Source organism: Mesocricetus auratus, unplaced genomic scaffold, assembly GCF_017639785.1.
Source record: "Mesocricetus auratus isolate SY011 unplaced genomic scaffold, BCM_Maur_2.0 Super-Scaffold_100020, whole genome shotgun sequence".
NCBI lineage: Eukaryota > Metazoa > Chordata > Mammalia > Rodentia > Cricetidae > Mesocricetus > Mesocricetus auratus.
Genome location: NW_024429201.1, coordinates 27,741,287 through 27,762,573, shown reverse-complemented (window position 1 = coordinate 27,762,573; position 21,287 = coordinate 27,741,287). Strand labels below are relative to the sequence as shown.

The window sequence follows — 21,287 nt, the reverse complement described above, 5'->3', positions numbered from 1 at the left end:
AGCTCACAACTATCACTAATTCCAACTCCATGGGATCCAATATCTGTAGGAGGAAACAGTGGTTTTCGCTGAGTCACATGGTTAATGGCGGCACACTGTTTCCTCCTACAAATATCCTTTAGCTCCCACAAGTACCTGCACACACACACACACACACACACACACACACACACACACACACACACACACACACACTGTTAGTGTTCACCGCAGCAGCAGCCTCCTTCTGCCACCCAAGCTATGTCAGTTATGCACCATTTAAAAGTGCCTCTCTCACCGGGCAGTGGTGGCGCACACCTTTAATCCCAGCACTGGGGAGGCAGAGGCAGGTGGATCTCTGTGAGTTCGAGGCCAGCTTGGTCTACATAGTGAGTTCCAGGAGAGCCTCCAAAGCCACAGAGAAATCCTTATCATTACATACATACACACACACACAGACACAGACACACACACACACACACACACAGACACAGACACACACACACACACACACAGACACACAGACACACAGACACAGACACACACACACACACACAGACACACACACACAGACACACACACACACACACAGACACAGACACACACACACACACACACACACACACACACACACAGGAGGAAGGGCTGGGGAAACGATTTGCTGAGAAATTGTTGTTCAGATTAGGGAGGGTGAAGGGAAAACTCCCTTGCAGAAGCTGTGAAGATGTTAAAGTGTAACAGCAAGGTGCCCAGCAAGCATACACAAAAGCTCTCATCCTAGTAGGAATATGTGCAGCTCAGCACTTTGAATTCACTTGTAGCTTTTCTAGCAGCTTAGATTAACCCTTTTCTATTTCCACTCCTTCTGAGAGTTCAGTTCTTATTGGGCAGATATGGCCCTGCCAAAGTGCCACTAAGTAAACATGCCATGTGCACCATGTGCAGGTGCTCTGCAGGCGTGGACTGGGGTGCTCCGCAGATGTGGGCTGGGGTGCTCCGCAGATGTGGATTCAGGTGCTCTGCACATGTGGACTGGGGTGCTCCGCAGATGTGGACTGGGGTGCTCTGCAGACTTCCATGATTCCCCTTAGAACAGATACTACTCTCACAAATTCATCTCTGGCCACATGTGGCTCCGTTTTTCTTGCTGTAAGAAAACATCTAAAGTTGATTCATAATGGAACAGGTTTGTTTTGACTCCTGGTTCTGGAGGCTGGAAAGTTCAAGGCTGGTCAGCTGCACTTGTTAAAACCTTACGCTGCTTTAACTCATCGCAGAAAGCAGGTAGATGTGTGGAAGACTAGGAGGGATAAAGGGGCAGACCTATTGTCTTAGTTAGTGTTCTGTTGTTGTGAAGAGACTGTCTTAGTTAGGTCACATCTACTCCAACAAGGCTACCTATCCTAATCCTTTCAAATAAAGCCACTCCCTAGGAGCTCTTAGGGGCCATTTTATTCAGACCACCACATTCCCCTCCCTAGTCCCTTATAGGCTTGTAGTCATATCATAATGCAAAAAGCATTCAGCCCAACTTCAAAAGTCCCCATAGTCTATCACAGCCTCAACAATGTTTAAAATTCCAAAGTTCAAAGTCTCTTCTGCGATTCATGACAATCTCTTAACTGTAACCACCTATAAAATCAAAATAAAATCATATACTTCCAACATATAATGGCACAGGATATACATTATCATTTCAAAAGGAAGGAAAATGGGCATAATGAAGAAATACTGGGCCAAAGCAAGACCAAAAACCAGCTGGACAAACTAACTGAATTAATAATAGCAGCTGACTATGTGACAAGTGAACATTTAATAGTTGTACATTAATGACTTAATGTAGTTCTCACAGCAGTGTTGTGAGGCAGCTTGTCATTCTCATACTAAAAAGAAAGAAAGTTGTAGGGCTATGAAGACTTGCACAAAAGCCTGTAGTATGCAGCAGAGTGGTTGTGACCCTCACAGGTAGAAGGAAAAATAATTGCGTTATTTTTATTTGCAATGCTTAAATGTTTCCTATAGCTATTTAAAAACGTCCAGTTATCATGCCATACTGTGTTTGTAAAACACATTATTATGATAAAATCATCAATAATTTTTTACTTTGTATGTATTTTTTATGTACACACACACACACACACACACACACTTTTGGGGAGACAGAGAAATAATCCATTGCTCCTGAGTTTAACTGTAGGAGGATAGTTTAAGATGGGTCATTTTTATAACATTAATTTTCAGAGACAAGTTTTTATGTGAGACCAAACACACAAATATATTTCCCCATCAATCTCTCCAACAGAAAAGGAACTGTGCCTAGAGGAAAATGTGTGAGCAGTGATGCCAGCATTGCAATGTCACTGAATTAGACGCATTTTGCTATGTATAGCGACCTGAATCTGTGACGTGTTCCTTCCATACAACCACTATTCCAAACAGGTTTGCAGACATTTCTTCCCAAGGGAAGAAATCTGCATCAAATCTTGGTGACATGAGATGCTGCAGTGAATTTGCATAAACACTCTGGTGCCACAGCTTCTAGGGTCAGCGGAGATCGGGAGCAAGAACAAAGCAAAGAGAACAGAGGTGAGCAGTAAAGTCTTATTTCTAGAGTGTTGGCCATAAAATAAAACCATTCACTCCTGCAGTTCTGTGGGTGCCCTTGTTGCAGGTAAAGCACCTCTAAAATAATGGCAACACTAAAGACCTAGCCAGGGCCAAACCCAATAAAGCCGATGGACACTGGCCCCCAGATCAGAGGTGTAGCTAAGGGTAAGAGAGACACCATCAGTGTCACTGACAGTGAAGCATGCACCCAGGCTTTGCTCTTTACCTCGCTTGTCAACAAATCATTCATCCTGTGATGTTGCCTTAGCATAGCTCAGAGGTAGATTCAGACCAACAACTGGCCCCATGATGCTCAGCCATGAAGTGATGTAGTTGACATTTCTAGGAAACAAGTGAAACACATGTAGTATAAATTCTGTATCACAGTTTCTAGTGGAGAACCAGAAAGTGGCCAAAAGGAAGAGAAATGAGGCCTTTCCCCAAGACGTGGGCTTGCTTGGAATCCCAGAATCCTTATGGCAGTCACATGGTATAAGTTGGATCTGTGATCCTGGAGTATATAATGATCTCCCACCAACGTAGTTGAAGGGCCCCTGATTTCTCCTGATGGTCCAAGCCTTCATTTGAATTTAAGCAGTTATTGAGCCAGCTGAGTGCAGCAGGTAAGACAGTGGTGCTGAGGTAAAAATGCTGTGTTCAAGTCCCAGTCCTACCCCAGACTAGCTGCGTAACTTCGGCAGAGTCACCCAACTCCTCTGTGCTTTAGCCTTGCCTGAAAACTGAGTAAAACAGTGGTATTTAGTTTTGGGATGTAATAAAAGCCCAATGTGTTCATACATCTAAAACTCAGGACACTTAGCACATAGCCAAAATCAATGTGTTCACCATTGCTATTAGAAAGAATATTTCTTATTTTAGCCCAGCTTTTAGAGTTGCATGAAAAGATTTATACTTTTAAAGTCAGAGTAAAGTACAATGTGTCTTAAAGGTGTTTCTTACCTATTGATTTTCTGCGGGTGTTTCAGCACAGCAGTCATGAATTCATTTGTCTTGCAGGGATGTAGAACAAAGAACGGTTGCCCAAGTATAGGATGCTCCTTGAACAATTCAAACTGCCGTTGAACTCCATTGAAACATTAAACAATTTGCTTCACTTTTCATTATTTAAAATGTGTATACCATTTCTCTCCCTCTCCCTGTGTGTGTGCACACATATGCACATGCATGTTTGCATACAAGCACATGTGCACATGCACACATGCAGTGATCTGAGGACAAATGGCAAAGTTTTCTAATTTTCTATCGGCTCCTTTCCTACCCCCATTCCTGCCCATTACTGGGCCGTGGGGTCACAACTCATTTGCGCTGTGCCTCTGGCAAGTCTCCTGTGCAACTTGATTTTGGATCCTTCATCTGTCTTAAGCTAATATTTATTAATTCAACATAAGAGAAATCACTTTTCATATGTCTCTCAGGAATAGATCTAGGTATATTTTTGTAGACTAGTATATCTCTAGAGGAAGCAAAGTCTCTAGTCTCATGGAACTTGATTCAAAGACAGGAGACAGACAGCAACACAGAGACATAGGCCCAATGATAATAGCAGGTGTTCTGAAGGCAACCTAACAGGGCCACACAGTCTGGAGGGCACACATGGGTGAAGCACCAGCCACCGTACTGAGAACCTCTGGGAAGAGTCTTGAACTTTCACACCGGGCTTCCTGAAGGACTTACTGACTCATACAGAACAGTTTCATTATACAGTCGAGGACTTGCCTCTTAGAGGAGTATGGTCTACATCTTACAAGACCTCAAAGGAGGTGCATAGACACAGTTCAGCTCAGGGAACCATTTTCCTGGAGCAGTTGAGGAACCTGGGCACTACAGCTCTGCTGGCTGGTTGCTGTGTTGTGAGGATTGGGCTCTTTGTTATCTTTGCTCATTCCGTACAGAGAATGGGTACGAGTGCACACAAGCTCTGTAGTAAGACTCCTGCTCTACCACTGAGGAACTGTGAGTTTTAGGAGAACCTCGATCATTTTCTGACTCCTTCCTTATTGGATAGAATGACTGCAACTCTTCAATGATGTAACATCAGAAATGTGCACATAAGAATGCTTGACAGAGACTTCATGCTTAGCTATTAATTAATTCATAGATACATAGACCAGAATATGCCATTCAGACTGTGGTCTTGCAGTGATAGTAAAGGTTTTATACTAGACCTATATTCCTCATAGTATAGGTTTTACTGAAAGATTTTTACTATATGAGACCCTAGATTCAATACTCTAGTCTCTCTCTCTCTCTCTCTCTCTCTCTCTCTCTCTCTCTCTCTCTCTCTCTCTCTCTCTCTCTCTCTCTCACTCATGAATGCATTGTAAATTTGCAGCATTAAAGAAATCACTGATTAGTATCTTAAGATTTAGGAATACTTGACAACTGATTACAACTACAAGAAAGAAATGTCTGAGTTAACAAAAGATTTAGATACATAGGATAACTAGGATTATCAATATATTGTTTTTTAAATTATCTTTTCATTTATTAAGTATGTAGGTTGGTAAATGTGGGTAGGTCAGAGGATGTGGCTATATCCTCCTACCATGTAGACCCTAGGGACCAAACTCATGTCATTAGGATTGATTCACCCACTGAGCAATCTTACCAGCCCTAGTTTTTTTTTTTTTGGTTTATTTTGAGATCAGATCTTAATATATAGTTCTGTCTGGCCTAGAAATTACTATGTAGCCCAGCCTGGCCTCCAGTTCATAGCAATCTTTTTGCCTCAGCCGGCTGAGTGTTGGATTATAGATGTGAGCCACCACACTCAGGTAAACTGAAAGCTTGGGCATTAAAAAAAACATTAGGAATTGCTCTGATATCCTATATGTTGCTGAGTGTGGTCTCACGTGTTGACTACCAACATTTCGGAAGCAGAGGCAGGCAGATCTCTATGAGTTCAAGACCAGCCTTATCTACCCAGTGAGACCTTGTCTCAATAAAAAATGACAACAATTAATAAATGGAACCCATGAAACTAAACAGTTTCTATACAGTGAAGGACACCCTCATATGAGTGAAGAGACACATACAGAACAGGGAAAAATCTTTACCATCTATATATCTGACAAAGGGTTAGTATCTAGAATAAGCAAAGAACCCCCAAAACTTAACATCAAGAAAATAAACAATCCAGTTACAAATGGGGTATGATCTAAAGTCATTCTTCAAAAGATGAAATACAAATAGCTGTGAAATATTTGAAAAAAAAGTTCAACATTTTAGCCATTAGGAAAATACAAATTAAAATTACTTTGAGGTTTCTTCTTACCCCAATCAGAACTGCCAAGGTCAATAAAACAAACTGATTCAGAGAAAGGGAAACACTTATTCACTACAGTTGGGAGAGGAAACTGGTACAACCACTATGGAAATCAGTGCAGAGTTTCCTCAGAAAAATGAAAACAGATATACCATATGTTCTAGATATTACAGTCTTGGGCATATACCAAAGTATTTTACATCCTGCTCATCCATGTTCATTGTTGCTCTATTTACAATAACCACGAAATGGAATCAAGCGCCAGATACCCATCAACTGATGAATAGATAATGAAAATGTGGTACATTTACACAGTGGAACTTTAGGTGGCTGTTATGAAAAATGAAATTATGGAATTCTCAGGCAAATGAATGTAGCTAGAAACAACCATCCTGAGTGAGGTAACCTAGACACAGAAAGATAAATGTCATATGTTTTCTATAATTTCTGTATGTTATTTGAATTTCCATATTAGAATACCCATTGAGGTCAGAAATTTAATAAGGGACAATTACAGTGAGGGGCCTCCAAGGAAGAGGTGTTAGAACACATAGATAGAAAATGTTAAAGGGAAACAATGGAATAAGAAGGGTTAAATTGGGGTAGGCATGGAAGCTTCATCCCTACTAGGTAGTGTTCATGGTGCTAGAAGGTGCTATGCATGCATTCCCTGTGAACACACCAGGTGAGCAGGCCAGGAAAACAGGCAACACACAGCCATCACACTCTCCAAAAATCCAGTGAGGAAACAGAAACCGAGGAGCAAAGCATCCACCCAACAAAGACAAATCCAGGAAGTAGCACCTTGACATATCATATAATCATTCCAAACCCAGATACCCAGATACCAGCATAAAAACACAATCAACAGCACTCAGGGAAGCATGTCTCTACTAGAGGCACCCAACAAAGACAAATTCAGAAATCAGCATCTACACATATCATATAATCATCCTAAACCCAGATGCCCAGGTACCAGTATAAAAACACAATCAACAACAGCTCGGGAAGTATGTCTCTACTAGAGCCCAGATATCATACCACAACAGGCCCTGACTATTCCAACATAGTGGAGGCAAAGAAAACAACCTTAAAACTAAGTATATAAAGATGATAGAGGTCCTTAAAGAGGAAATGAATATATCCCTTAAAGAAATACAAGAAAATACAAACCAACAGTTGAAGGACATAACTAAAACTAATTAATATCTGAAAATGGAAATAGAAGCAAAAAAGAAAACAAACTGAAGGAATTCTGGAAATGGAAAATTTAGAAATTGGAACAGGAACTACAGAGGCAAACTTCACTAAAAGAATACAAGAGTTGTAAGAAAGAAGATATGATAGAATAAAGGGATACATCAATCAAAGAAAATGTTAAATATAAACAACAACAACAAAAAGATCCCCCCAAAAGACCCAAAATCCCATGAAGCCCAGAAGATTTGGTATACTATGAAGAGACCAAACCAAAGAATAATAGAAACAGAGGAAGAAGAATCCCAGCTCAAAGGACTAGAAATTGTCTTCAACAAAATCATAGAAGAAATTTCCTAACCTAAAGAAGGAGATGGCTATAAAGGTACAAGAAGCACACAGAATACCAGATAGATTGGACCAGAAAATAAAGTCCCCTCAGGACATAACGACCAAAAACGACAAGCATACTGAACAAAGAAAGAGTATTAAATACTGCAAAGGAAAAAGATTAAGTAACATATAACGTCAGGCCTATTATAATTACCCCTGACTTTTCAATTGAGAATCTAAAAGACAGAAAGGCCTAGACAAATGTGTTGTAGACTCTAAGAGACCACAGACGCTAGTCAAGACTACTACATACAATAAAAATTGCCATCATCATAGATAGAGAAAATAAGATGTTCCATGATAAAGTCAATTGTAAACAATATCTAGCTACAAATCCTGCCCTACAAAAGGTGCTAGAAGGAAAACTCCGACCAAGAAAACGCAGGAAATAAATCATTTCACACCAGCAAAGCCAAAAGAAGGGTAGCAAACACACACACACACACACACACACACACACACACACACACACACACCATACACCACCACCACCACCAACATAACAGGAATCAACAACATTGGTCATTGTTATCTCTCGACATCAATGGCCTCAATCCCCCAGTAAAATGACACTGGCTAACAGAATGGATGCAAAAACAGGATCCACCCTTCTGCTGCATCCAAGAAACATATCTCAACATCAAGGATAGACATTATCTCAGTGTAAAAGGTTGGAAAAGATAGTCCAAGTAAATGGACCTAAGAAGCAAGCTGGTGTAGCCATTTTAGTATCTAACAAAATAGACTTTAAGCTAAAACTAATCAAAAGAGATGGAGAAGGACACTACATACTCATCAAAGAAAAAAAAATCCACCAAGATGACATTTCAATTCTTAACATCCATGAACCCAAGTTTGTAAAGAAATACCACTACAGCTTAAATCACATATTGCCTCTCACACACTGATGACAGTGGTTGACTTTAATACCCCACTCTCACTAATGAGCAGGTTATCTAGATAAAAGCTAAACACAGAAATACTAGTGCTAACGGAAGTTATAAAACAAATGGACCTAACAGTTGCTTACACAACATTTCACTCAAACACAAAAGAACATATTTTCTCTCAGCACCTCATGGAATTTTCCTCAAAACTGACCACATACTTGTACATAAAGCAAGTCTCCACATATACAAGAAAACTGAAATGCCTCCTTGCATCCTATCTGACCACCACAGATTAAAACTGGATATCAACAACAACAGAAACAACACAAAGCTTACAAACTCACGGAAACTTAGAACAACTCTCCACTGACCGAAAAATGGATCAAGGCAGAAATAAGAAAGAAATTAAAGACTTTCTAGAATTCAATGGAAATAAATATAAAACATATCCAAACTTATGGAAATCAATGAAAGTGGTGCTATCAGGAATGTTCATAGCATTAGGTGTCTGCATTAAAAATAAAAATTGGAGTGATCTCATACTTACAACTTACCAGCACACCTGAAATCTCTAGAACAAAAATAAGTAATCACAATAGGAGTAGATGATAAGAAACAATCAAACTGCAAGCTTAAATCAATAAAATAGAAACAAAGAGAACAATACAAAGAATCAATGAAACAAAGAGTTGCTTCTTTGAGAAAATCAACCAGATAGACAAACCCTTATCCACATTAACTAAACAAAAGAGAGAGAATATTCAAATTAACAAAATCAGAAATGAAAAGGGGGACATAAAAACAAACAATGAGGAAATCCAGAGAATCATAAGGATATACTTTAAAAGCCTGTACTCCACCAAACTGGAAAATCTAAAAGAAACTGGTAATTTCCTCAATAGGCACCACTTACCAAAGTTAAATCAAAATCAGATAAACAATTTAAATAGACCTACAACCTCTAAGGAAATTGAAGAAGTCATTAAAAGCCTCCCAACCAAAGAAAGTTCAGGGCCAGATGGTTTTAGAGCAGAATTCTACCAGACTTTCAAAGAAGAGTTAACATGAATATTCCTCAAATAATTTCTAAAACAGAACAGAAGGAACATTGCCAAATTCATTTTGGGAGATCACAGTCACCCTGATACCTAAACTACACAAAGTTGCTACAAAAGAAGAAAATTACAGACTTATTTCCATTATGAACATAGATGCAGAAATGTCCAATAAAATACTTGCAAACCAAACCCAAGAATATATCAAAAGATCATCCATCATGAATAATTAGGCTTCATCTTAGAGAGATAGGGATGATTCAATATACAAAAATCAGAAAATATAATCCACCATATAAACAAACTGAAAGACAAAAACCACATGATCATGTCATTAGATGCAGAAAAGGCCTTTGACAAAACCCAACACCCCTCCATGATGATAAAAATCCTGTAGTGATTAGGGATACAAAGGACATACCTAAATATAATGAAGGCAATTTACAGCAAACCTATGACCAACTTCAAATTAAATGAAGAGAAACTCAAGACAAGAAAAGGTTTTCTACTCCATATCTAGTTGGCATAGTATCTGAGGTGTTAGCTAGAGCTAACAGAGAATTAAGCAGCAAGCACAGGGCCTACATGGGTCTGCACCAGGTCCTCTTCGTATCTGTTATAGCTATGACTGGGCCTCTGACTCTTGAGCCTCATCTTGGGACTTTTCTTACTGTTGGATTACAGGGTACGACTTTGATATGGTAGTTTTTGCTTTGATTTATTGCATTTTATTTTGTCATGTTTCACCATTACATCTTAGAAACCTGTTCTTTTTAAATGAAAGACATAAAAGGGGGTGGATCTGGAGGGAAGGAGGAACTGGGAGGGGTGGCACATGCTTGTAATCCCAGTCCTACGGAGGCTGAGGTGGAGAATAAGGAAGTTCAAGGCCAGCTGGCCCACACAGTGGCATCCTGTCTCAAAACACGGACTATGATTTAATATATTTAATTTAATTTTATTGAACCAATTTAAATGACATGAATTACATAAGAGAAAGTTATGGCATTGTAGAGTTGGGTTATGGTGCATATGGGTGTGACAGATGACAGCAGCATTACACAGGACAGGAAGGAAAGGTAGATGTCCACAGGAAGTTCCTGTGGTAGAGTCAATGAGGGACCCAGCTGCACTTCTATCATTAGAATGTCAGAAAGGGGTTTCATTTGAAGAGTTCAAAGGTCTGTTTGGCTGTGAGATCCTTCAAGTGTGCTGCTAACCATGAAACCTGGCAATGCGTCATCAATATCCTTAATTGATCACGTGGTTAACCTGCATGTGCTCAACACCCAATGCTTTCTAAACTATTCTAGCTTCTTTCAGTTGGAGAAAATTAACCAGACCATGAATTACTTTTCAAAGATAGATGGAATATTAATGTTTTAAAATACTGAAAGTAAATTCTTATCTCCCTTATCCTAAATGCTTGGGACCAGAAGTGTCATAAGTTTGGAGGTTTGGGGATATTTTCATACCTTTCACAAACTGAACATTTCTCATTTAAAACCCCAACTCTAATACTCCAAAATTTGGAACTATTGTTGATGTTCACACAGTTGTGGATTTCAGAGCAGACATTTAGGTTAGTAGCCCTGAGCCTACATGTAGGGTTGGTGAAAACAACTTTGATCAGGGTTTCTCTGTGTAGACCAGGCTGGCCTCAAACACACAGAGATCCACCTGCCACTGCCTCCCGAGTGCTGGGGTTAAAGGCGTGCGCCACCACTGTCCAGCTAGTAGCCATATTTTTAAAATGCAGATCCTTTTATCATAAAAATTGAATATTATATAAGAATTATTGCTTGCTAAATGAATAAATAAGAAAGTACATGAATTCAAATTACACGCAACATTTTTTCTATACAGGGTGAGCACTGTTGGTTTCCTAATGATCAAAGATTTGTTTGGCTGTGAGATCCTTCAAGTGTGCTGCTAACCATGAAACCTTCTGGCAATGCATCATCAATATCCTTAATTGATCACGTGGTTAACCTGCATGTGCTCAGCACCCAATGCTTTCTAAACTATACTAGCTTCTTTCAGTTGGAGAAAATTAGCCTGTAGGACATTTTGTGTTCAGACCAAGTAGGCGTCTTAGAGTTGTCATTGCTGCGAGGAAACACTATGGCCAAAGCAACCTGGGCAGGAAAGAGTTTATTAGGTCAGGAAGGTAACCTAGCATTTCCTTCACTGAGGGTAGTCAGGACAGGAACTCACACAGGGCAGGAACCTGGAGGCGGAACTGACATAGGCCGCTGAGGGGTGCTGCTTATTGGCTTGCTCCCTGTGGCTTTCTCAGTGCTTTCTGCTAGAACCCAGAACCAGCAGCCAAGGGATGGCACCACCCACAGTGGCTGGGCACTCCCTCATCAGTCACTAACTAAGAAAATGTCCTACAGGCTTGCCTACTGCCTGACCTTAGGGAGGCATTTCCTTAATTGAGGTTTCCTCCTCTCAGATGACTTCAGCTTGTGTCAAGCTGACATAAAACGAGCCAACACAGCAGGGGAGAGAGTTTCAAACGCTCTGATGTATGTGACCAGGGAAGACAATTAGTCGGGACAATAATTTTCAAAAGCTACTTCTCTGCAATGGTCCTTTCTTTTAAAACTAATCCCATCAGGAGATAATATCTGCAGCTTCCACTTTCCCTGTAGATAGCCAGATGCAGAGATGAAAGCAGTCCTTAGTTAGTTCACTTACGAATTAAGTGCTGGAATCAAAGAAAAATAAAACTAAACTAATTTCTACAACTGATTTGCTTAACACACTTTTTAATTTTTTTTTCAGAAATGAAAGAACATCAAATCTGGCAGGATCTTTCTAGTGGCATTTGCTTAGGATCAGTTTGAGAGGTAAATTCGTGTGTAAGTGCTACCATCTGCTGTTAGTACCAATGAACTAAGCAAATGCACACTCAGAAAGGAGGAAGTACTCAGGCAAAGCTGTGTGAGGCCTCACGACTCAATGAGCACTTCCCTGGAACACCGGTCTACTAAGCCGTTTTCTGTGGAAACAGACATGATGGGTCAGATTTCTATCTCTGTAACTCCAGAGGAGTTATATAGACACATTCTCTTATGAAATTTAATTTTGCAATGGTTAGACGTCTCATAAAGTAAGTCTGACATGAATCCTGGGAATTGCTTTTAGAACTATTAGATGTGACTATCAGAGAATGATAATACTGCGCCTTCATCTTACATGCAATAAACATGACGAGCCACTTGGTTCATTTCTTAATTCTCTCAGCTCTCTGGGAGGGCACAGATACAATTTCACATACTGAGCTTCCGTCAGCCTGATCATTGTTCCACTCTGAGCACATTCCTTAAATTGGAAAAAGGTTAGGCCGGACAGTGGTGGCACATGCCTTTAATCCCAGCAGGTGGGAGTCAGAGACAGGTTGATCTCTCTGAGTTCAAGGCTAGCCTAGCCTACATAGCAAGTCCCAAGACAACCAAAGCAAATAGCAAGACCCTGCGTCAACAACAAAACAAACAAAACATGGAGAGAGGTGTCTTCCTTGTCCTCCCCGTGTGTAGGAGAGTGAGCACCAGCATTGGGCAGGTGGTGATGGTGTGCCCTCAGCCACAGCGCCCCTCTGTGGAGGACTTTGCTCTGGCCACTCTGAGCCTCATGCTTAACGCCATTCACGTAATGATGGCAAAGGCCCTTCACAGCTCCAGCTCACCACACTGCAGCTCATCTTGCATCCAACCAGACCATGTCTAGGACAGTCCCTTCCTCCATCTCAACACTCTAGTTCACCCCTTCAAACATCTACTTACTTACTTTAAAATCATGGACATTCACAAACTTCTATGAGAAGTACACAGAGGTCAGGAAAAATAGAGAACAAAGAATGAAACCGGATTTGATCACCTGTGAACTTCCTTTCAGAAGACACACATATGCTCAGTTTCTGTTGCTTCTTCTTTAATGCGCATGTGTCCATGAAGTGCCTGCTCTGTGCCAGTCCCTGCCATGGAGGGCTTTTGGGGATCCTCTCTAAGTATTGGTGCCTTCTGTTTTACTATTTGCTTTACACTTTATAATTTTGTTTGATCTGAATTTTTAAAAATCTCTCTCTCTCTCTCTCTCTCTCTCTCTCTCTCTCTCTCTCTCTCTCTCTCTCTCTCTCTCTCTGTGTTGTATGCACATAGTCCTGCACATATACAGACACCAGAGGAAGATGTCAAGTGTCCAGCTCCATTGCTTCCCATCTTAACCCTTTTAAGACAGCGCCTGTCACTGAACCTGAAGCTTGGCTGTGGCCACCAAACCCTAGTGATCCTCCTGTCCTTGCTTGTCACATCACTGAAATTACAGGTGTGTGTGGCCATGCCTAGTTTTCTGTGTGGGTTCTGGGGATTAGAACTCATGTCTTTGTGCTTGTACAGCAAGCACCTCCGTCTGATAAGCCACCTCTACAGCCCCTACTCTTAATCTTTTAAACGTTTCACAGGTGCTTAGAAAAGCGTGAACAGAGAATGCATAATGTTCACTTTCTGGGTACACTCGTTCATTACATCAGGATAGTTAACTTGTGACATTGTTACATGAATGGTGTTAAGCATGAGGCTCAGAGAGACCAGAGCAAAGCCCTCCTTAGAGGGCGCTGTGGCTGACAGTACAGCATCACTACCCGGTCCCTGCTGATGCTCGTGCTCCCCCCACACAGGGGGCGGGTGAGAAAGACACCTCCTTCCATTTTTCTCCCCCCACACAGGGGGCGGGTGAGACAGACACCTCCTTCCATTTTTCTCCCCCCACACAGGGGGCGGGTGAGAAAGACACCTCCTTCCATTTTTCTCCCCCCACACAGGGGGCGGGTGAGAAAGACACCTCCTTCCATTTTTCTCCCCGCACACAGGGGGCGGGTGAGACAGACACCTCCTTCCATTTTTCTCCCCCCACACAGGGGGCGGGTGAGACAGACACCTCCTTCCATTTTTCTCCCCCCACACAGGGGGCGGGTGAGAAAGACGCCTCCTTCCATTTTTCTCCCCGCACACAGGGGGCGGGTGAGAAAGACGCCTCCTTCCATTTTCTCCCCCACACAGGGGGCGGGTGAGACAGACACCTCCTTCCATTTTTCTCCCCCCACACAGGGGGCGGGTGAGAAAGACGCCTCCTTCCATTTTTCTCCCCGCACACAGGGGGCGGGTGAGAAAGACGCCTCCTTCCATTTTCGCTTTGTTTGCTTTGTCTCCATAGCACATGCATTCAGATCTCTATGTCCTTGTTGCCGGTGACTATCAATTGCTAAGAGGAATGGAATCTCTCCTACAAGTGTTAATGTTTCCATTTCTTCTTATAGTTTGCAACTTTTTGTTTCATACACCCCAAATCTGTGTTATTAAATGCAAAGAACACTGGGTTTTAATATATTGTAATTATATTTACTCTGATCATACTGACAAGGAAGACTTTTATCTCATGACAGTATAACCACACCAGTTTTTAGTCATGTTATGGGAAAATAATTTGGCTCACAGTCATTCTGTATTAACAATACAATGTGTTGTTTGGATGGAGGGTCTGTTCACTTATGGTTTTTGTAGTTAGATATAATTTGATTCCTTCCATTTTATTGTGGATTTTTAAACTTTTTCTATTTAAAAATTTTTATTTAATTGTATTTGTTAGTTTTTTAAGTTAGTATAAAAAGTAATGATTTAATTATGACATTTTCACTCACTTTATTTGTATTCCTCCTCCTCCTCCCACCCTCCCCATCTTCCTGTCCACATCTTACTGAACCCTTTCCTGTTCCCCAGTATCCTCTCTGTCTCATGACACAACAAACCCATGTGTTTTTAGTGTCTTTACTTTGGCTTCTCTGTCCCCTCCTTTGTTGATTTCTTTTGGATCTCATATAATAGTAAAAATTTATTTAAGCTTTATTTTATTTTTAATTATGTATGTCTATGTGTATGTGCTCATGAGTGCAAGTGTTTGTGGAGTCCAGAAGAGGGCACTGGGTCTCCTGGTGCTGAAGCCACTGACATAGGAGCTGGGATTCTCTGTAAGAGTCATATGCAGTCTTAATCACTGAGCCATTTCTCCAGCCCAAGGGGGGAAAACTTTTTGCATTGTTCTTTTTCTTTTATTCAGATTGTATTTTTAATTTTAAATTTATCCTCAAAATAATTAACTATTTTCTTAATAAAATATATAATTACTCAGCATCTTTTTCTTTTTCTAAGCAATTGAAGTCGTTTGTTCTCCTGGCTAATGTGCCATTTCCTTGTATTTCACTTATATTCACTGTTGCTCAACTCCATAGATATTACTAGCATTTTATTCCATATTCTTTGAGAGTTATTCAGATTTTATCCTTTTACTTTTTTGTGAATCTTAACATTCATTTGGGGATTTTTTTGCTTTAAAATTTTAATTCCAAAGTATTTTAAAGGAAACATTATTGAAATATTGTTGAAATATTGCATAACATAAAATGTGGCTTTTTTCAAATTTTTAAATTTAAATTAGAAACAAGCTTGTTTCACATGTCAGTCCTAGCTCCTTCTCCCTCCCCTCCTCGCCTGCTCCCCACCAAGCCCCCCAAGCCCCCCACCCAATCTCCACTCGGATCCCCAGGGAGGGTGAGGCCCTCCATGGTGGATCTCCAGAGTCTGTCATTTCATCTAGGGCAGGGCCTAGGCCCTCCCCCAAAAGTCCAGGCTGAGAGAGCATCCCTCATTGTGGGATGGGCACTCAAAGTCTATTTATATGTCAGGGATAAATACTAGCCAAGGCCCCATAGATTACCTAGGCCTCCATGCAGGTGAGTGACTATTTATAGATAAGTACCCCAAGTATCCTGCATTTCTTAAGGGCACAGGGAGTACTATGGTTACGATGCTCAATTTCGGCATCTAGGACACTTCTTTTGACATACTAGGTACTCAGTGGATGTTTGTAGAACCCATGCCTAGATGAAGATAGTCTGTTGTGCAAAGCAAATTGTTCCTTACAAATGCAGCCTGCTCCATAAAGGGGGATATTTGTGTGGGAGGCATCAGTGTGCTCTACGGCACTGGGGGGCACAAGAGAATGAGTTTTTCTTTGGCCTGGAGCTAGAGACAGAACCTACTATACATCTGTAGGAGAACTTCAACATCTATCTGTTCTGTCAACTAATTCTCCAAAGAGGGTTTGGAGGCATAGGTAGGAATAACTCACCCCTTGTCACTTACTTTAAGACATGCCAGTTTTGCAGTATATTCTAAAATCTACTCATTCCCCTTTCTTTTGGAGAGAAGATCTGACTGTGTAGCCAAAGTTGGTCTTGAACTCACTATGTAGCCTCAGCCTTCTAAGCTCTAGAATTAAAGGTTTGCACTAACTATTTACTTGTTTCTATATAAACAATTATACCTATTTTAGTTACTGATAAAACTAATGCATCAAGGGGACCCATAGTGCAAGGATACAGAAGACACCATAATAGAGTTGACGATGCTGCTGCTGACTAAAGATCCAAATCGAGTATACAGGGACTGAAGGAAAAGGATGGCCTATATCTGTAGGGGTGAATAGGAGCACTTGGGATTTCCCAAAGAACAGGTGGATTAAAGTAGACGAATGAGACTGGAGAACATAAGCCCCCCCAAATTGACTCCAAGTTTATTGAAAAATTAGTTAAGTGAGAGACATGCCAACTTCCATTTTCACAAAACACTCAGGAGATTAATAAGAGAAAAAATTAAAAAGAAAAAAAGTCTATTGTGTGTTTTGTTTGTTAAAGCTATTGTTAAATGATTGAGGCAATCCCTTTATGAACCACAAATTCCCTGAAAATAATCAACACCCTCACAAGATTAAAACACGAGGTACAAAACACAGACAATTCTATTGCACAGTTGGGGAAACCAAGGAAGAACATTGCAGGAGGCAAGAATAGTTATGGGAGTCCATGTTTCTGTTCTGTATAGGTGCTGAAGATACACACAGAAAGACAACGAGGCAGTGTATTGAAGGACAAAAACATGAGAAACAATGAAACTCTTTCCCAGCTAGTTTCATGTTACTTCTGGAGTGGGTTGGGGGAGTCAAGGGAGCCACACTTTGCTCTTGCTTCACCTAGACATCTTGTGGCCAGAAAAGTCCAATAATATCTAGGATGGTGGTTTTTAAAAAACACCATGAAACAGTTTTTCAGAGTCACGTGCTGCACAGACATCACCAGGATTCCTAAAATTTTTATTAAAAATTGCAGACATCACAGTAGTAATTCTCACATACCACCTTGTCAACTAACAAACCTTCCTTTCATGGCCCCAGCGAGAGCCCAGAAAGCAATTCTCCCCACCCCTCCTGCATAAACCTATAGAGGGCTCCAGCTCTGGGCTTCTGACAGCTCAACTCCAACTCATGGGTTAGAGAGCAGTAGACTTTGAACATATTTACAAAGTCTATGGGTTGTTGCTTTAAGCAACATGATTAATATGTGAGAACCATGAGTTTCTAAACTTATTTAGTTACCAACTTGTTGTAGATAATTTTAATCTCTCTGTGTTTTGATATGCAAAATGGAAATAGCGCCGCTGATACTTCACAGAGTGGAAAGAAGATAACCACCGAGACTTACAAAGCCTGCTGGGGGATGAGGCGCTTATGCAAATGTCTATTAATTAAACAGTCACAGCTGTACAACTGGGTCAGGCAGACGATAAGGCTGAGCAAGGACCCCAGCCATCAGCATCGAGAAGAAACAAGCATCCTACCCAAACGGCACTTGTTGCATTTTATACAGTGCAGTATGTTGCAATATTCCATAACCTAACACAGCATAGCAGCCTCCAGATGATCTTCAAAGAATTCTCTGATAGAACATAAACTTACTAGAGACAACAGCTAAAGACAAAAACAAGAAAGCCAGCCAATTACTAATGAAGAACTTGTAAAAAGCTAATCAAAGCTCTCATCCAGAGAAAATGAGAAAATCTGAGGCGCAGAATGGTTTTGTATATTGATGAGATTTTTATATAGTGTCACAGAAAGAAAACTAAAACATTTAGATGAAGACAAAAAGAAGCTGCGTCTGTGTCTGCAAGTCTTATTAAATCCCATACCAATGTTTTCGCTAAATCTTCTGTTCTGAGGAAACATTCATGTTTTAAGATGTCTCTGGGGAGGTGCCAGAAGAAAAGGATCCTGGGGATTTCAGACTGTGTGTCAACACCGGATGTGGGGAGGGCAAGTGAGAGGAGCCTCCAGTCAGCTCGCACGCACTCAGCTACAGCATGGAGTAGTGGACAACGCTGGCCCCTCTGCTTTCCTTCCATGTTAAAGAAAAAGAGTGGCAGTGGGGAGAATGGGGTTTGAGATTTTATAAAGAAACTAGACAGAAGACAAAAATGAGTACACAAGAAAAAAAGTGTGAGTGTGGCCTCAGGAGTGAACAGAATGAATGTGAACTCAGGAGTGAACAGAGTGAGTGTGAACTCAGGAGTGAACAGGGTGAGTGTGAACTCAGGAGTGAACAGGGTGAGTGTGAACTCAGGAGTGAACAGAGTGAGTGTGAACTCAGGAGTGAACAGGGTGAGCGTGAACTCAGGAGTGAACAGAGTGTGAACTCAGGAGTGAACAGAGTGAGTGTGAACTCAGGAGTGAACAGGGTGAGCGTGAACTCGGGAGTGAACAGGGTGAGTGTGAACTCGGGAGTGAACAGAATGAATGTGAACTCAGGAGTGAACAGGGTGAGTGTGAACTCAGGAGTGAACAGAGTGTGAACTCAGGAGTGAACAGAGTGAGTGTGAACTCAGGAGTGAACAGGGTGAGCGTGAACTCGGGAGTGAACAGAGTGAGTGTGAACTCGGGAGTGAACAGAATGAATGTGAACTCAGGAGTGAACAGGGTGAGTGTGAACTCAGGAGTGAACAGAGTGTGAACTCAGGAGTGAACAGAGTGAGTGTGAACTCAGGAGTGAACAGGGTGAGTGTGAACTCAGGAGTGAACAGGGTGAGTGTGAACTCAGGAGTGAACAGAGTGTGAACTCAGGAGTGAACAGGGTGAGTGTGAACTCAGGAGTGAACAGGGTGAGCGTGAACTCGGGAGTGAACAGAGTGTGAACTCAGGAGTGAACAGGGTGAGTGTGAACTCAGGAGTGAACAGGGTGAGCGTGAACTCAGGAGTGAACAGTGAGTGTGAACTCGGGAGTGAACAGTGAGTGTGAACTCGGGAGTGAACAGAGTGAGTGTGAACTCGGGAGTAAACAGAGTGTGAACTCAGGAGTGAACAGGGTGAGTGTGAACTCAGGAGTGAACAGGGTGAGCGTGAACTCAGGAGTGAACAGTGAGTGTGAACTCGGGAGTGAACAGTGAGTGTGAACTCGGGAGTGAACAGAGTGAGTGTGAACTCGGGAGTAAACAGAGTGTGAACTCAGGAGTGAACAGGGTGAGTGTGAACTCAGGAGTGAACAGGGTGAGCGTGAACTCAGGAGTGAACAGAGTGTGAACTCAGGAGTGAACAGTGAGTGTGAACTCAGGAGTGAACAGTGAGTGTGAACTCAGGAGTGAACAGTGAGTGTGAACTCGGGAGTGAACAGAGTGAGTGTGAACTCGGGAGTGAACAGAGTGAGTGTGAACTCGGGAGTGAACAGGGTGAGTGTGAACTCAGGAGTGAACAGGGTGAGCGTGAACTCGGGAGTGAACAGAGTGTGAACTCGGGAGTGAACAGGGTGAGTGTGAACTCAGGAGTGAACAGGGTGAGCGTGAACTCAGGAGTGAACAGGGTGAGCGTGAACTCAGGAGTGAACAGAGTGTGAACTCAGGAGTGAACAGAGTGAGTGTGAACTCAGGAGTGAACAGTGAGTGTGAACTCGGGAGTGAACAGAGTGAGTGTGAACTCGGGAGTAAACAGAGTGTGAACTCAGGAGTGAACAGGGTGAGTGTGAACTCAGGAGTGAACAGGGTGAGCGTGAACTCAGGAGTGAACAGAGTGTGAACTCAGGAGTGAACAGAGTGAGTGTGAACTCAGGAGTGAACAGTGAGTGTGAACTCGGGAGTGAACAGAGTGAGTGTGAACTCGGGAGTGAACAGAGTGAGTGTGAACTCGGGAGTAAACAGAGTGTGAACTCAGGAGTGAACAGGGTGAGTGTGAACTCAGGAGTGAACAGGGTGAGCGTGAACTCAGGAGTGAACAGAGTGTGAACTCAGGAGTGAACAGAGTGAGTGTGAACTCAGGAGTGAACAGTGAGTGTGAACTCAGGAGTGAACAGGGTGAGCGTGAACTCAGGAGTGAACAGTGAGTGTGAACTCGGGAGTGAACAGTGAGTGTGAACTCGGGAGTGAACAGAGTGAGTGTGAACTCGGGAGTAAACAGAGTGTGAACTCAGGAGTGAACAGGGTGAGTGTGAACTCAGGAGTGAACAGGGTGAGCGTGAACTCAGGAGTGAACAGAGTGTGAACTCAGGAGTGAACAGGGTGAGTGTGAACTCAGGAGTGAACAGGGTGAGCGTGAACTCAGGAGTGAACAGTGAGTGTGAACTCGGGAGTGAACAGTGAGTGTGAACTCGGGAGTGAACAGAGTGAGTGTGAACTCGGGAGTAAACAGAGTGTGAACTCAGGAGTGAACAGGGTGAGTGTGAACTCAGGAGTGAACAGGGTGAGCGTGAACTCAGGAGTGAACAGTGAGTGTGAACTCGGGAGTGAACAGTGAGTGTGAACTCGGGAGTGAACAGAGTGAGTGTGAACTCGGGAGTGAACAGTGAGTGTGAACTCGGGAGTGAACAGAGTGAGTGTGAACTCGGGTGTAAACAGAGTGTGAACTCAGGAGTGAACAGGGTGAGTGTGAACTCAGGAGTGAACAGGGTGAGCGTGAACTCAGGAGTGAACAGAGTGTGAACTCAGGAGTGAACAGAGTGAGTGT

General features: G+C 42.0%; 1 protein-coding gene across 6 annotated transcripts in view; it reads right to left on the bottom strand.

Moving 5' to 3' along the window:
- The window catches only part of Atg10 (autophagy related 10), a 285,271-nt gene that overhangs the window by 970 nt on the left and 263,014 nt on the right, over window positions 1-21,287 (bottom strand). For 4 of the 6 annotated variants that reach the window (XM_040729108.1, XM_021223407.2, XM_021223386.2 and 1 more), the window contains exons 6-7: window positions 3,547-3,644; window positions 2,813-2,928 (exon numbers count right to left, since the gene is read on the bottom strand). The exons of 1 other annotated variant lie outside the window; for it this stretch is intronic. In XM_040729108.1, the coding sequence (XP_040585042.1) occupies window positions 2,829-2,928; window positions 3,547-3,644 (198 nt within the window). In that variant the 3' untranslated portion in view covers window positions 2,813-2,828. Of the gene's footprint in view, window positions 1-2,811; window positions 2,929-3,546; window positions 3,645-21,287 lie in introns of those variants that run through there. One more of the 6 variants, XM_040729110.1, reaches the window with a different exon arrangement.